The sequence below is a fragment of the Pygocentrus nattereri genome, chromosome 4 (genome assembly GCF_015220715.1).
Source record: "Pygocentrus nattereri isolate fPygNat1 chromosome 4, fPygNat1.pri, whole genome shotgun sequence".
In the NCBI taxonomy this organism is placed as follows: domain Eukaryota; kingdom Metazoa; phylum Chordata; class Actinopteri; order Characiformes; family Serrasalmidae; genus Pygocentrus; species Pygocentrus nattereri.
This window is the reverse complement of record NC_051214.1, coordinates 46,860,433-46,876,458: the sequence shown is the minus strand read 5'-3', so window position 1 is coordinate 46,876,458 and position 16,026 is coordinate 46,860,433. Positions and strand designations below refer to the sequence as shown.

Here is a 16,026-nt window from a genome sequence, read left to right as displayed (position 1 = left end):
AGTGGGAAGAGAGAGAGTGGGAGAGAGGGAGAGAGAAATTGGAAGAGAGGGAGGAAGAGAGAGAGTGGAGGAGGGAGAGGGACAGAATGGAGTATGGAGAGAGAAGGAGAAGAGAGAAAGCGAGACCTGAAAGAGAGAGAGAGGAGGAGAAAGGGGAGAGAGGTGGAGAGAGAGGAGCGAGGGAGTGGAGAAGAGAGACGGTGAGAATAAGTGAGTGGTGAGTGAGGGAGCGAGTGGAGTACAGAGGGGTGAGAGAAAGAGAGTGGCAGAGAGAGGAGAGAGAAAGAGTGAAGGAGAGGGGGAGAGAGAGGAGCAAGAGGGGGAGAAAAAGTCAGGGAAACAGAAAGATAGCAAGAGAAAGAGGAGAGGGAAAGGAGCAAAGAGAAAAAGAAAATAAACAAGTGAGAGAAAGTGGAGGCGAGAAAGAGAAAAGAGAGTGAAGGGGGAGAGAGAGAGAATAAACAAGGGAAGGAGAGAGAAAGAGAGCGTGGAGGAGACAGATAGAGTGACAATAAGCGAGGAAGCAGAGACTGAGAATAAATGAGAGCAAGAGAGAGAGAAAGAGAGAGAGCTAGAGAGAAAGAGAGAGCAAATGAATGATAGAGAGGAATAAAAGCACTGAGAGAAGAGGCAGAGAGAAGAGAGGGAGAGAGCGGGAGCTGGAGTGGGGAATAAAACTCAGGAGCATGCGGCGTTCTGGAGCGCATGGCTGACTGAGAGAGCTGAGAGCACTCATGTGAAAGAGTGTGTGTCTGCATGCCTACTGGCACTTCATACACACACACACACACACACACACACACACACACACACACACACACACACACTGTTTACGCGGAAACAGAATTTTGTGAGTAATGGTGCATTTGTAGTTAGTAATGTAAGGGCACAAATGAAGAAAGAAAAGATTCAAATGCACACAGAAGAGTGAAGAGGCGTATGGAGAGACAGACGGACAGACGGACAGACGGACAGACGGACAGACGGACGGATGAGTGGACGAATTTGTGAATTGTTCACTAATAAGAGGCGACTTTTTCTAAACTGCCCTAAATTAGGAACACTGTCAGATTTTGTTCTCAAAATGATCAAGTTAGCAATATTCCTGTTTCAGTTTCATTAAAACTTTAAACTACCTTCTCCATCCATCCATTTTCTAAGCCGTTTCCCCCTCAAGGTCGTGGTGGGGGGGTGCTGAAGCCTATCCCAGCGGTCATCGGGCGGAAGGCAGGTTACACCCTGGACAGGTTAAACTACATTCTAATGAACTAATTACATTTTTTAAGTTAATTTTTTTTAAATAACAGTTTTCTGTAGTACAGCACTGTAAAAGTTCACATTCAGTCCATGTATAATTACTAAACAGCCCATTTTGAGCTCATTATTTTTCTGATAACAAGACAACCAACATTTTCATACTCCAGAACTGATTAACTGGTCCATTATGACTTCGATTAATGAGTTAGTTGTGAAACGAGAACCTGTCTGGCAGTAATGCTTCATTCAGTAAATAAAAAAATAAATTACTCTCCCTTTAATAAAAAATCATTATAACACCTACTGGCAACTGATTCCCTGCAACTGAAAAACTATGAAAGCATAGACATACCTTGCATGTGCAGTATAGGCTGGCTTTCTGTGTTTCTGCTCTAATGATATAAAAAATTAAACAAATATAGTAAAAAGAAAAAAAAAGAGCCCTGTGATGGCCTGGCGACCTGTCCAAGTGGTGTCCTGTCTTCCACATAGTGACCGCTGGGATAGCCGTCCAGCTAATCCATAGCCTGATTCATTGGCAACATATTTTATAGACGTTAGCGAAAATTGTGATTCGCTGTTGCAGCCCTATTACATATATTAGCTACGCCCATTCATGCTGTTATAGTTAAAAGGAATCTTTCAGCCAGAACTGCTTTTAGAATGAGGCCTGATACATGACAGCCAATCAGAACACAGCTTATTTGAATACATCAGTCTTAAAGACACAGTACCAAAAAAGTCTGCTTAATTCTAAGGAATATAGAAATGTTGGAAAATGCTTATGAAAAATGAAGTCACACAAACATTGTAAGCGGACTTGAAAATGCAGGATATGCGCTTTTTAACAATAAATTAATTCTCTTTCATATAAAAAACAAAAAGAGGCAGGGATCAGGGGACAAACTGAGGACAAACTGCCAGACAAAATGCAGGAAAATCCATCAACCACTCATCAACAAAGGCACACTCTTAAAAAAGATGCATCTTCAAGGGTTCTTTACTAAAGAAAATGGTTCTATATGGAACCATCCACACTCAAAGAACCCTGCGCATGATTAATGGGTTCTTTATATAGAATCCTTTTGAAACTGGTTTCATATAGCACCCATCTATTGTTATGATCTCAAGCTTGTAACAATGGAGCAACTCTTTTCGGTGCTATCTAGAACCCTTTTCAAAGATACAGCACATTCGCAGTCTATCTGAGGAGTGCTTTAATCATGCAAAGGGTTCTTTGAGTGTTCATGGTTCTGTATAGAACCATTTTCTTTACCAAAGAACCCTTGAAGAAGCGTCTTTTTTAAGAGTGCAGGTAAAAGTTAAACATCAGAAGAACCAATGAGGCACGTTTGGAAAGGAATTACATGAAAAACCAGACAGACTAACAAAACAAGCAGCAGGTTTGGGGATAATGAGGGGGCAGAGCCGGAATAATCCAAGGCGATCCAGGAGGGGGTCCTGTGACTTTCAGCTATAGTGTCAAAAAAACGACCTAATCTATTTTAATCCCCCTCCCCCTCACCCCCCCCCCCCCCAAAAAAAAAAGAAATCCCAAACAAATAAACAAATACATGTCTCTTCAGTGTGTTCACAAATGATACTTCACTAGCGTGAATAGATGAGTGGTACATGGAGGGATGGATAGATGGAGGGATGGATAGATGGAGGGATGGATAGATGGAGGGATGGGTGGAACAGATGGTGGAAAACACGCGTGCTAAAGTCAGTGTGAGGACAAGTGGACAGACAGGAGCTGAATTACAGAACCTCGTTCTCATTCCAGTCCAGCAAAGCACGCAGTTTTCACCCTTTCAGTCAAAAACATTTTTAGAACATGATAACACTTTTTTTTGTTCATGCCAATGACACGCCTAATCAGAATACCCAAATTAAAGGGAACTTCCACCAAATTTCGGCATGATTAAATGTTTATGATGTAAACAGACTCGTGGTGTGGTGTGATATGCTCTATTCTAGAGGAATGAACAGAACCAGAATTGTTCACAGTGGTGGTGATAGGAACCAGACGTCCACCTCCAAAGTCTCTCACAGAAAGGTGCCTGATGTTTTATGATAGTTTTGACTTTGTTTTCCATTCCATATATTACATTTTTTTTAAAAATGCATTATTACAGGGCAAGATAGACCCCAAACAAGGAGATTTACCATTTTACCACTATGAACATTACACAAGCTCCGTGTCAATTACGGGTGGAATTTCCCCTTTAAGAAAAGGAAGAGAGATAAGTTTGGACATATGAACCGTGGCCGCCCTAATGAACACCAAATGTGTTTAATTTAAGATTCGCTAGTATGAACATACTTAATAACACTGCAGCCAAAGCATCAATAATACTTGCTGTAATTATAATTACGTGTAATGTTTATTCTATTCATCATATTAAATAAAATTGAGCTGAGTTCACTTTTGTTCAGCGGTCTGGACGGCTGAGGTTGTGTGTCCCGTGTTTTTGTGTTCTAGCTGCACTCTCTCTTGTCTGTGTGTGTAAATCACTGCTCTCCGCCGCTGCTGCAGACGAGCGCAAGCGGCCGAGCGCGAGAGAAGAACGTTATCAAATACCGCACTCACTCTCAACCGCTCTTCAACTTTTTTTTTTTTTTGGTGACCAATAATATTTTTATATTCTGAACCACAGAGCTCTCACCCTCAGTAGGAATGTATACTGCTCTTTCAGCAAAAATGAAGAATAACAGGCAGATAAATGAATGATTAGGCAAATGACTAATAATAGAACAAACAGCAAAGCAGGTAAAAACAAATGATAACATCTCCGGGCTTAAATGAGTGCCTCTGAGAACAAAGGAGAGGGGGAGAGAGAGAGAGAGAGAGAGAGAGAAGAGAGAGAGAGACTCCTGCACAATGTGTAGTAGCAGAGATCTATAAGATGACAACAACACCCACCCACCCACACACACACACACACACACACACGCTATGAAGTCAGCATCTGATGCAAAAGTCCAGCAAAAGTGACTCTGTATGTATATGTGAGAAAAAGCGAGAGAGAGAGAGAGACAGAGAGAGAGAGAGAGTCCCTTGCCATGCAATGATGACACACACTGTAAAGCGAAACACACTGCAGGACCTATATATGCCAAACTGACACACTCAGAGTCTGCAATCCACCTCTGTGAGTAATATAACATGTCCCACTTCATTATCACCACCTCCTTGCTTCTGCACTCATTGTCCATTTTATCAGCTCTTCTGACCATATAAAGGCACTTCGCAGTTCTACAGCTACAAACTGTAGTCCACCTGTTTCTGCTTTGTCAGATCCACTCGTACCAGCACAACACACACCAACGCTGACCACCACGTCAATGTCACTGCAGTGCTGAGAAAGATCCACCACACAAAAAATACCTGCTGTGTGGGGGTCCTGACCACTGAAGAACAGGGTGAAGAAAGTATGCAGATAAACAGTTGGTCTACAGTCCCTATATGCGTCATATGTCTCACCTGCGTCATATATATGCAATTATGTAATTATCAATTATGTAAGTATGTCATTTTTAGTGATAGCATTTTTATCAGAGTATGAGGACATGTTTGTAAGTACTTGGCCATGCTGTAATGGATTGCCTACCTAGAATTAGGTATTTGTTAGTGCAGTGCAGTAAAGTTAAATGATTAATATCTAGCTCATTTTAAATGATGTGCATTAGCTAGCTATGCTACATAGGTTACCTTGGATCGAGTAACGCCGCAGTTGAGAAGTTTTGTTTTGTGACAGCACTTCTGTACAGCTGTAAGTAAAGTACATTTCACAGTTTTGATCTATATCTGTCTGTTTCAGCACCAGCAGAGCGACAGCAGGAAGCACATCTGAGGCTTACGCATCTGAAAAGCTCGTGTTTTGAGTTTTACGTGTTGTTGGAGGCTTTTGTTTGCCTGGTTGAGTTTAAGTCCTCTAAAGCCAGACAGACACTGTGCCATTTTAGAAGTCTCACATACTCACAGCGTCTGCTTGAATAGTCCATCAGTACTGAGCTACAGCAGCTGGGTTAACTTGTACCACACTGTGGCGGTGATAGGACAATACAGTCTCTCTTCAGCCTGTCTATGCATTGATGTTTATACCTTACAATTCTATTCAGTCAGCATATAAAGACTTTGGTACCATAAATTTGACGTTTTTTCCCTCTGTTTTGTTGATTCCACTCGTATCGTAATGGCTGTGACTGTGCTTGTGTGTGTGTGTGTGTGTGTGTTTAAAAATGGGTTAAAATCACACAGTGTGTCTCTGGCAGGAATTTACCAAGGCAGAATGTTTAAAGTGACCAATGGCTGTGTGTCCAACTGCCATGGCATCAGAAATACTTCTGTAGGTCTCTAGGCAGACCCTTGTTTACGCCCAGCTTGAGTCGTAAGTTCATTAGCGCGGCAGCGTACACTCAGCTTACGTCACATGATTTGGGGCAGTCATGGGCTGGAGGTTAGGCATCCAGCCTCGTGACCGGAAGGTTGCCAGTTCGATCCCCAGAGCCGACAGCACATGACTGAGGTGTCCTTGAGCAAGACACCTAACCCCCAACTGCTCCCCTGGTGCTGTGGATTGGGCTGCCCACCGCTCAGGGCAAGTGTGCTCACTGCCCACTAGTGTGTGTGTGCTCACTAGTGTGTATGTGGTGTTTCACTTCACGGATGGGTTAAATGCGGAGGTGAAATTTCCCCCTTGTGGGACTAATAAGGGTCACTTAATCTTAATTAATGATATAAGGTGGTATTGGATGTTGGTATTGGTGATTTATATGAGTATGAGTAAATAGGTACTGTACCGATACTCGATACCAGTACTGATACTGATATATCTCTTGTAATTTTGGTATGTCTTATATGTAAAACAGTGCTTGTCCTCACAGTCATGTGTAAAGGGTGAGTGCCATATTTTGAGGTAAAAAAACATTTTTTTAACTGCAATAATCTATACATGACTGGGAAATATATCATTTCAATTACATTAAATGACAAAGAAAACAAATGGCAAAGAATATTATAAAATATATAATAAAACGTGGTCCCCAGGAGTTGTGTCACTAGTGTTACTGTGAAAAAATTACACCGATGACATCACTTGACTTCCTTTTCACTATTTTCTGAAGACCTATGAAGAACAGCACTTGGTAAGTCCACTGTGTCTTTTCAGTTTTCAGACATTTTCTCATTTAGCTCATGATGTCTGTCACGATTGGCCCCTCCCAGTCCTGTCCATGTGTTCGTGTTGTGTTTTGGTCTTCCATGTGCATTTGGTTTAGTCCAGCCCCTCGTTTCATGTCTCCGCCCATGATTGTTTTCACCTGTCCCTTGTTATCCCTGTGTATCTAAGCCCTGTGTTTGCTGGTCTTTGCTTGAATCTTTGTTTGAATCTCAGTGTTGTTGGTTTGATTCTGGTATTTGTCATGTCTGCCCCCGAGCTATCCGTGTTGGCCATCTGACCCTGGACCGTCTTGACCATGACCCTGGATTTGCCCTTAATAAATCTTGCTTATCTCAGCACGTGCATCTGCCTCCTCGCTCCACGTTCCAATTTCCTATGAAGCTTTCAGTTGAAGTTAGTCTTACGACCTACGTAACTCTTAGTTAATTCTGGAAAAAAAGATTAGAATTCAAATGGATGAAATTCCATTTAGGTGGATATTTCAAAATGATGACTTGTGAAAGGCCAAGAAACAGATTCCATCTATTTAAAGTTCAGAGGGCCCACTGACCGGTGGCACTGATAAATAAAGGGGAAACCAGAGGCAGAAAAACTAAGTGTGACAGCAGCTCAGTGCAGGCTAAGAGCTCCACTCTCCAAGACCACGCTCAGCTTTCACTCTAACACCAGTCACTCAGCTCTGCGCTCTCAGATATCCTCTAAACGGGGTCACTTTAGCTTTACTTGAACGTTGGACAAAAAAAAATCATAAATAAATAAACCTAACTCCAGGCTTAACTGCAGGAACCAAACAGAAATGACCTTCCTGCCCTTTATTGTTTCTTCACAAAGTCTAGAACATTTTGCTAGAACTGTTTCACTCAGTTTGTCAGGGCACTCTGAAACCATACAAGAACACACACACACACACACACACACACACACACACAAAGAGACAAAAACGATTGGGAGAGTAGGAGAGAGAGAGAAAGACAGGGAAAAAGCGAGAAAGAGAGAGAGAGACTGAGAGAGATCCAGAAATAAAGAATGAAGAGAGAGAGAGTACACATGGTGTGATCAAGATAGATAGACAGATAGACAGATAGATAGAGACAAATAGAAAGAGAGAGAGAGAGATAAACACAAAGATGAGGGGTTATTTGAGTCCTAAGTACAAATCTCAGAGGAGAGAGCAGCTTGGCAGAGAGAGCCAGAGGACATACGGCCTGTCCAGACACACACAGGCACACACAGAGACACACACACACACACGCACACACACTCTTATTCAGAGATAAAGGAGTGGCACAGTTGGCAGCAGCAGAGAGAAAGTGTGTGATAGAGGAGTGTGTAGAGAGACAGACTCTGCTCTGAGGAAACTGCTGAAAGGCAAGTGGACACTACTCCTCACACAGAAACAAGTAAACCCTTGCCACTCAGAGATGACTCCTCTAAAAGATAGATACACATTCTCATGCTATGTCCTCATAACAGAGTTTAAACACTAATTTAAATATTATAATAATATAAAAATGATATTAATATTATCAGTAGTGAACCATGACTATTAGATCAGGCCAGTAATAATAATAATAATAATAAGAAGAAGAAAAATAGAAAAAAACTCATTGATTTCTGTTTGCATTCTTTTCCCAGTAGTACACTATATGGCCAAAAGTACTGGGACGCCTAAATATTACACCCACAGGAGCATTTATGACATCCCAGTCTAAATCCATAAGCATTAATATGGAGTTTGTCCCCCTTTGCAGCTATATGTTAGTACTGATCCCACTCATTGTAAATCGAAATGTGATTGGTTGATTCCTCTGTCACACGTTAATTATGTTGGTAGTTAATCAAATGTCTAGTTCTTGAAGTGATGGCAAATGGAAGAACTTGCTTGCCTGTTTCTACCTAGATACTACTGAGAAAGAATATTCTAACTGTTTAACCTTTTCGTTTCCAAAGTCCGTATATGCCGACTTTGTATCAATGAAAGTATTTCCATGCACTTCATAATCCAACCATAATCTGTTTTCTGTAGTTGTCTGATTAAGTGGTGGTGTAAACAGGATGTTTTGATTCAGATCGGAGTAAGAAATCTAGAAATCTGATTCAGAAATCCAAGTAAGAGAGCTGAGTTTGAGCTCAATCCGGAGATTTTAGCTTTGAGCTCAATAGGTTTCTCAGTGCATGTAAACCCTTACTCTGATTTCTTTCAGATTTCTCAGCCGGCACACAGGCAAAAACAGCCAGTGGTATCAGAAATGAGCAAACAGCGTTTAACACAGGACCTGCAAGACAGCAACAAGACACTTTGGAGTGATGGAGTGACACTAAAACCAAAAACGTGCCTGACAATATCGAGAATTTAAATATTTTTCATCTTCTACACAATGTACAGTTATAATGTCTGGGAAAGCGGATAATGAGCGGGATGTTTTAGGTTTGTCAAAAGGTCAGAACGGATCTACCCTCTTTCTTCTTAAGCTCCCATAATGTGTGTTAAGCATTTCTGCAGAAGCAGCAGTAGCGTGAGGAATTTTGGCTCAGTGGGTCTATCAGCTGATCAGAGGAGGGTGGGTACTGTTCATCTGCCAGGTACAATCAGCAAGTTTGCAAAAATATATGGATAATAAATAATAAACACTGTTAGTGTGTTACAGTATAATTTTGTTGCTCACCTCAAGAGCTTAGCAACAAAACAAAGCACCGTAAAGCAGCGTGTGCAATAATCCATGTCTGTTAATGTTAGTTTATGCAAGTTTGAGTGTACACACATTCCTATAATTAAAATAAAGTGAATCGTGAACTTGCACAGAGAAGTATTTTCAAAATACTTTGAAAAAATAATGACAGCTGAATAGTGAATACACTATACACCAGTGGTGGACAGTAACTCAGTAAATGTAATTAGTTTCTGTACTTAAGTAGTTTTTTCTTGTATCTGTACTGAAGTTTTTCTATTCTGGTCAACTTTTTTAAATCTGTCGTTCCCTTTTGGTTTCTGTGTGTATAAAAACGTAACATGTCAAAACGAAAGAAGCGCAAAGCCAGAGCACCAATCAGGGCCCAGCGGTCACTTTGTTTAGAGCTGGTTTTGACCTGTTGGTCATACCGACCCAGTGCAGCACGCGGTTCAACGTCAGCGCAGCAGCGTAAAACTTTGGGAGAGTCTGTTCAACATAAATGATGAACTAACCTAACTTTGTGTAAATAGAGCACAATATAGAAATATGTCCACATATGCAGTCGAGACTGACGTGGCTTTTTTCTGAATTTCTACAAACACCATTTCATTTTATAGTAAATGAGTTTGGGCTGGTTTATGTTTATGAACAGAGGCCTACAGATCAACATAGTAAAGGAGCTCATCTGTGATCCTGAGTTTAAAGCCAGTTTTTATTCAACCTAAACTTGGAACTAAGTTGTAAATAAATCTGAAACTGAAACTTTGCTTGTGTGTAAAAAGTGATTTCAGAGCCACTCGGTTCTCCCTGATGGAACCTGTTTACCTTCAGTGTTTTGTGCTTCTGATCATTTTAATAGACGTCAGCGTCACTAATTAATGACGTTCTATTAAAAGACTGGTTTACCAAGAGAGACGCTGGAGGACTTTCACCTGAAATGAGTTCATGAAGCCAGTCTGGTTATAAAAATGATAACAGGACATCAGAGCCAGAATTACTCTTTTAGTACTTTTACTTTATACTTAAGTACATTTGAAGGGAAATACTTTAGTACTTTTACTCAACTTGAGGTCTAGAGTAAGGACGTCTACTTTTACTGGAGTAATATTTTACCTTGGGTGTCTCTACTTTAACTCAAGTACATGATTTGTGTACTTCGTCCACCTCTGACCTACACTGACACTGATTTATCAGTCTACTCAGGCTTCAGCAGAGCTTAATTTAGCGGGTAAGTATTCTAAAAGTATTTTTCTAAAATGTGAAAAATAACTATTCTCTATAGTGCTTTTACATAATGTCATTTGGACTGAACACAGATGCTTAATTTCTACACCTCCTCTGCCCTAAACAGAGCCTGATGCTCATATTAATCACTCAGCATGTTAAAACCTTAGATTACTCACTACTGCTTCATGAACATTCAACTGTGTGGTTGTTTAAGACCCTAACGCTCAGAATGTATTGAAGCTCCACAGTGCACTAAGCAGCAGTGTCACCACTTCCTGTGCTTACAGTACAGCTTTAAGCATTAGCTGTGATTTCCCAGCCTCTAACTGGGCATTTCTGAGTCATCCTCTTTGCCTCCACACTGCTGCTTTCCTTAGCTAACTGACCCTCTCCAGACTCTGTCCTTTAAGCACATCTGACTGACTGTATGTTCACTTCATCTTAGGCCTTCTGATTTATGGCCTTTCACACAAAATACTCCAAATTTGGTTGAACATCAATAATTAAGTTGATGCATATGTATGAATTTAGCTCCAAAATAAAATAACACATACATATTTTTGAGTAGGTGTTGAGCAGCTGGCATAGTGTGCATGTACACATGTCTCTTTTTCAGTCGTTTTGGAAAAGCATCTCAAGCAGCACTCAAGGACCTGCTTGAGAGAGTGATCCAGAGAGTAATTATGTTTACTTTAATGGAATGTGCTGCGAACAGCGGCTGTGCGTCACAGAGGTCTGCGGCAGAAAAAAAGTTTGGTGGCAAAACTTTGCATCATGCTCAACTTTGGTGAACTCTGACATAAGACCCACAGGCCCTTTGTATATCAGCCAAAGGCAGTTTAATGAGGAGAACTGCCACTCATTGTTTTCCGAGTTTGTCAGACACTGAAGGGGCACTTCCATGCAAATTTAAATGATCTTTTGTACACATTTTTTGTTTGTGAATGCTAATGAGCTGTACAGAAAAATCCACTCAGAGTAGCCTAAACTAGCTATATTTATGATGTCAATGAGCACAAACCGCTTTACTCGGTCAAGGAGCTGCTCAGTTCACCAAACTACCAGCACTTAATTGCAGTAACGACGACCAGCCAGCACTCAGTAGCAGTAACGCTAACCAATCAGGACTCAGTAGCAGAAATGCTAACCAATAATCATGGAATAGCAGTAATGCCAACCCATCAGCACTCAGTAGCAGTAATGATAACCAATCAGCACTCAGTAGCAGTAATGCTAAGCAACATGCAATAGCAGTAATGCCAACCAATCAGCACTCAGTAGCAGTAATGCCAACCAAGCAGTACTCAGTAGCAGTAATGCCAACCAATCAGTACTCAGTAGCAGTAATGCTAAGCAACATGCAATAGCAGTAATGCCAACCAATCAGCACTCAGTAGCAGTAATCCCAACCAATCAGTACTCAGTAACAGTAATGCCAACCAATCAGTACTCAGTAGCAGTAATGCTAAGCAACATGCAATAGCAGTAATGCCAACCAATCAGCACTCAGTAGCAGTAATGCCAACCAATCAGTACTCAGTAGCAGTAATGCCAACCAATCAGTACTCAGTAGCAGTAATGCTAAGCAACATGCAATAGCAGTAATGCCAACCAATCAGCACTCAGTAGCAGTAATGCCAACCAATCAGTACTCAGTAGCAGTAATGCCAACCAATCAGCACTCAGTAGCAGTAACGCCAACCAATTAGCACTCAGTAGCAGTAATGCCAACCAATCAGCATGCAGTAGCAGTAACGCCAACCAATCAGCTCTCAGTAGCAGTAAAGTTAGTGTTCTATTGCTTAAAACTTTTGCAGCTGTTATGTTTCTGTAAATTTTCATTGATATTTGAATAGAACACACCTTTCTTCTTTGCAAAATTAAAGATCTTTTCATTTGTTTCATTTTTATTCTTTTAGCCGTTTAGCTCCATTCTCTCGCATTGACGTCTCACTCTTGGCCTTCTCTAGTATTCTGCAGCAATGTTTCTGGTGTAATGGGAAAAATACTGTTTGAGCATTCATACTTCACAGGCTCCCCATAAACTCTGTAGCAGCAATGAATATTCAAAACAGGAAAAGCCTCTTTAAGAAAACCCAATAACAATTCTTGCTAGCTATGACATGACCACTGCTGACCCCCCCTTGGACCACTCAGATTACTGTCCTGCGTCACACTAGGTTTTAATCTCATCAACCAGATTCACTAACTCATTACTAACTCACTAGCTCATTTGCTGCTGTTATGTTAGTTATGTTCACTTTTGGGTTTCTAATGTTGATGGTTAGCGGCTTAGCCAGCTTGCTAACTGCTATGCTAGCTCTTTGGCCGACCACAGAAGTGAGTCACAGCATCTGCTGCCAGCCCTGCTGAAAAAAACAGCACAGTCCAGCAAGCATTTCATGCAGGTCTATGCTGGTCTGTACTGGTTTATGCTGGTCTAGTGCTGGTCTGGGGGTTAGTTTAGCTAGTTAACCAATGTGATCATGCTGGTTGACCAGCATTCTAGCATTAAACCACAAATATGCCGATTTTGGTGGTGATCAGCAAATTAACTTCCACTGCCACTGACCAGCACCAGCATAATTCTGTTTTGCTGGAGATGCTGGTTTTTCTAGCCAGTTATCTATATAGTTTTTGCTACAAATCAATTGCAAACTGTACCAAAGCAAAGCTGCATCAAGGCAAAGGGGGCTACTCTAAAGAATCCAAAACAGAGTTTAGAATAGAACATTTTGGTCATCGCATAATTCCATATGAATTATTTTATAGCTCAGGGTCCATGAATAATAAAGAAGGTTTGCTGAGTGTATATATGCAACGTTAGCATGACATAAAGATAAATATGTCTACAGCACATCTCCACACAATTCATGGGTTAACTGTTGCACACCTGCCTGCGTGGCTAATAGGATCTCATACCTGCCCAAGCTCTGCTGGCTTATGGCTGCACAGCCGTCTCCATGGAAACCCCTGATTCCATGGCAACCGTCTGCTGTTCGCACAACGTGCTGGGAGACACGATAGCGACACATGAGGTGACAAGTGAACACTTCTCTTCCAGTGGAGCGTTGGAGGCCAGACTGTGGCTCAGAGCGGAGTGTGTTCAGGATTGTTTTTTTTTTTTTTTCAAATTAGCTTTGATTAATCATGAATCTACATACACTCTGCAGGAATTCAGGCTGCACAATATATCATTTGTTAATCATTACAGCAGCATTTGCAATATGGATTTCACACAGGGACAAAATATAGAGGGAAGACACAACCTCATACGCCTCATGCAGGCCCTCTAACAAATCACGTGCTCTGAGCATCCTGACTAGGCCCGGTGACAGAACTCAATCATGAGTGGGGCATCTGGAAACAAAGGGTGTGGTGGGGCAGCAAAAAAGGAAAAGAGGAAAAATAAAATCTACAGTAGCTCGATCCTAAGGGGTCACAAATTTAGAAGTCACTCAACAGGAGAGTTTTACAGAAAATCACTCTTTTAGTGTTTTTTTGTTGCTTGTCTGTAGAAGCAATTACAACATTTTGTTGGGCATGATGAATGATTGGTGGGACACTGCTCCCTTCAATAACCCCTCACGCTGGGCTTGATCCTGACCAATCTCAGATGTTTCAAAAGAGCTTCTGTAGGTGTTTCTAATAACCAAGATGGGACAGAATAATGTAGGCCATCTATTTAGTGATATATATTCATAAGATTTTCATTTTGAATGTAAACATAAGCAGTCATATTGCGTGAGCCAATGATAAAAATGGGTGGGCTTAGGTCCATTGGGCCCAATCATAGCACAGCCACTGGCACAGGAGCAGATGTTTTTGCTATACTACAGCAAAAACACACCCACATTAAACAAAGTGAAGGCCATGTTTAGTACCTTCTAAATGCCTCAAAGAAAGCTGATGAATAACTTTCAGGGATGTGATGCTGAGAGGCTCACACACATTTTTCAATCCAGTGCTCTAAAAGACAACAGTTTGAATGACTGTTTGCCATTGGGCATATTAAAAGTGGTGTATGGAAGTGCGTACACACGGACGTGCAGCTAGCCAAACAAAATGCATATATCAAAATCCTAATAGTTGTGGCCAGCTTAGCCTGTTATAGGTATTCGAAGCTCGGTGTACGTATGGGTGGCACATCCCAGGCTAAGTGTAGCTAATCTATAGCTAATCTGTAATGTTATGTTATGTATTCACATAAAAGAGGAGAATCCAAGGGCTTGTGTGTTGCATGGCATGCCGTACAGTTAAAGATGTATCTCTCCCAGCACCCTAGATGGCGCTATACTGTCTCTGTTCAAGGCACCAGTCAGTGGAATCAACGATGTATATTTATGTAAACCCCTTTAGCTGCTCAAATTCGGTTAATGTATATACATTAAATGCACATTATATGTTTAAAAGTTTGCAGACACCCTCTAAATAGTGTATTCAGCTATCCAAGGTCACCCATTGCTGACACAGGCGTGCACACATCTCCATAGAAAAGCACAGACCAGTCCAATGGGATGCTCTGGAGCAGCTGCACATGAGCCTAAGGACACAATGCTCAGTGCCAAGCGTTGGCTGGAAGGGTGTAAAGCCCCGCCAGCATTGGGCTGTAGAGCAGTGGAACTGCATTCTCTGCAGTGATGGAGCTCCATCCAATACTTTTGGGATGAGCTGGAGTGTCCAGAACTGATCATCCACCATCAGCACCTGAGCTCATTAATGCTCAATCACATCCTCACAGCAATGTTCCCACATCTAGTGTAAAGCCTCCCCAGAAGAGCAGAGGTTGTTACTACAGCAAAGGATGACAATCTCCCTATTTACAACCTTGATTTCAGAAGAATCGTTGGTGTCTACTCACTTTTGAACATATGCTGTACGTTGCTTGGCAGCGCTAGCCTAAATACTCAGAGACTGCTGAGGTTATGCTCACTCAGATGTTTCGTAGCTGCATGTTGTATTGGATTAGAAGTGTGAGTGCAGTCTAACCACCGAAAAAAGGAAGAAAGCCCAACAGCTACTCCCCTTCTACACACTTGCACCCACACAAACACACAAGCTTCGTATGGAATAGGGTGTGTGAGCAGAGAGGGCTGTGGCAGCAGAGTGGTTTTTTTTTTTGGTTTTTTTTTGCAGAGGGAAGCGGAGGAAGAGCAGACAGGAAGCGGACAGTGTGGGGGCAGGAAATAAGAAGTGCTTCGTTCTTACTTTGGGCGTGGGGCAGGAGGCCGTGGAGAGGCGTGATGTGGCCTGGGCCCGAGGAGACTCCGAGGGCGTGGTGCTGAGGGACGCCGTATCCCGGGGCAAAACCTGCACTCCCCGGGAGATGATGGAGTCTGGAATCTAAAATATACACACAGGATATACACTACATTATACTATAAAAGGGCTATGCTGCAAAAATGACCGCTTGGCCAGTGGGACCATCTTAAATGTAGTCTAGTTTTGTCACTATCACTGATTTGGAGGCATTGTACCTGTGCTTTTCTTTGTGATAACAATGAGTGTCATTCACAAAAACTGTATTCTGTTTGGTCAGATTCTGGAAAAGAGAGTGACTGCAGGACGGCATCAAATTCCTAACCTATTGCAGTCTTTTTTCATGACAGCTGTGAACAACTAAACAAAAAGAGTGTAATCCAGCAAACAAGATGAGCTGTGAAATGCTTTATAGGTTGGCTGGG

The 16,026-nt window shown here is 41.7% G+C and overlaps 1 protein-coding gene across 12 annotated transcripts in view; it reads right to left on the bottom strand.

The window, feature by feature from the left end:
- Positions 1-16,026, bottom strand: part of gphnb (gephyrin b) — a 176,914-nt gene that overhangs the window by 55,474 nt on the left and 105,414 nt on the right. For 10 of the 12 annotated variants that reach the window (XM_037537937.1, XM_037537938.1, XM_017695673.2 and 7 more), the window contains exon 8: positions 15,551-15,685. The exons of the other annotated variants lie outside the window; for them this stretch is intronic. In XM_037537937.1, the coding sequence (XP_037393834.1) occupies positions 15,551-15,685 (135 nt within the window). The remainder of the gene's footprint in view (positions 1-15,550; positions 15,686-16,026) is intronic. 12 annotated transcript variants of the gene reach the window in all.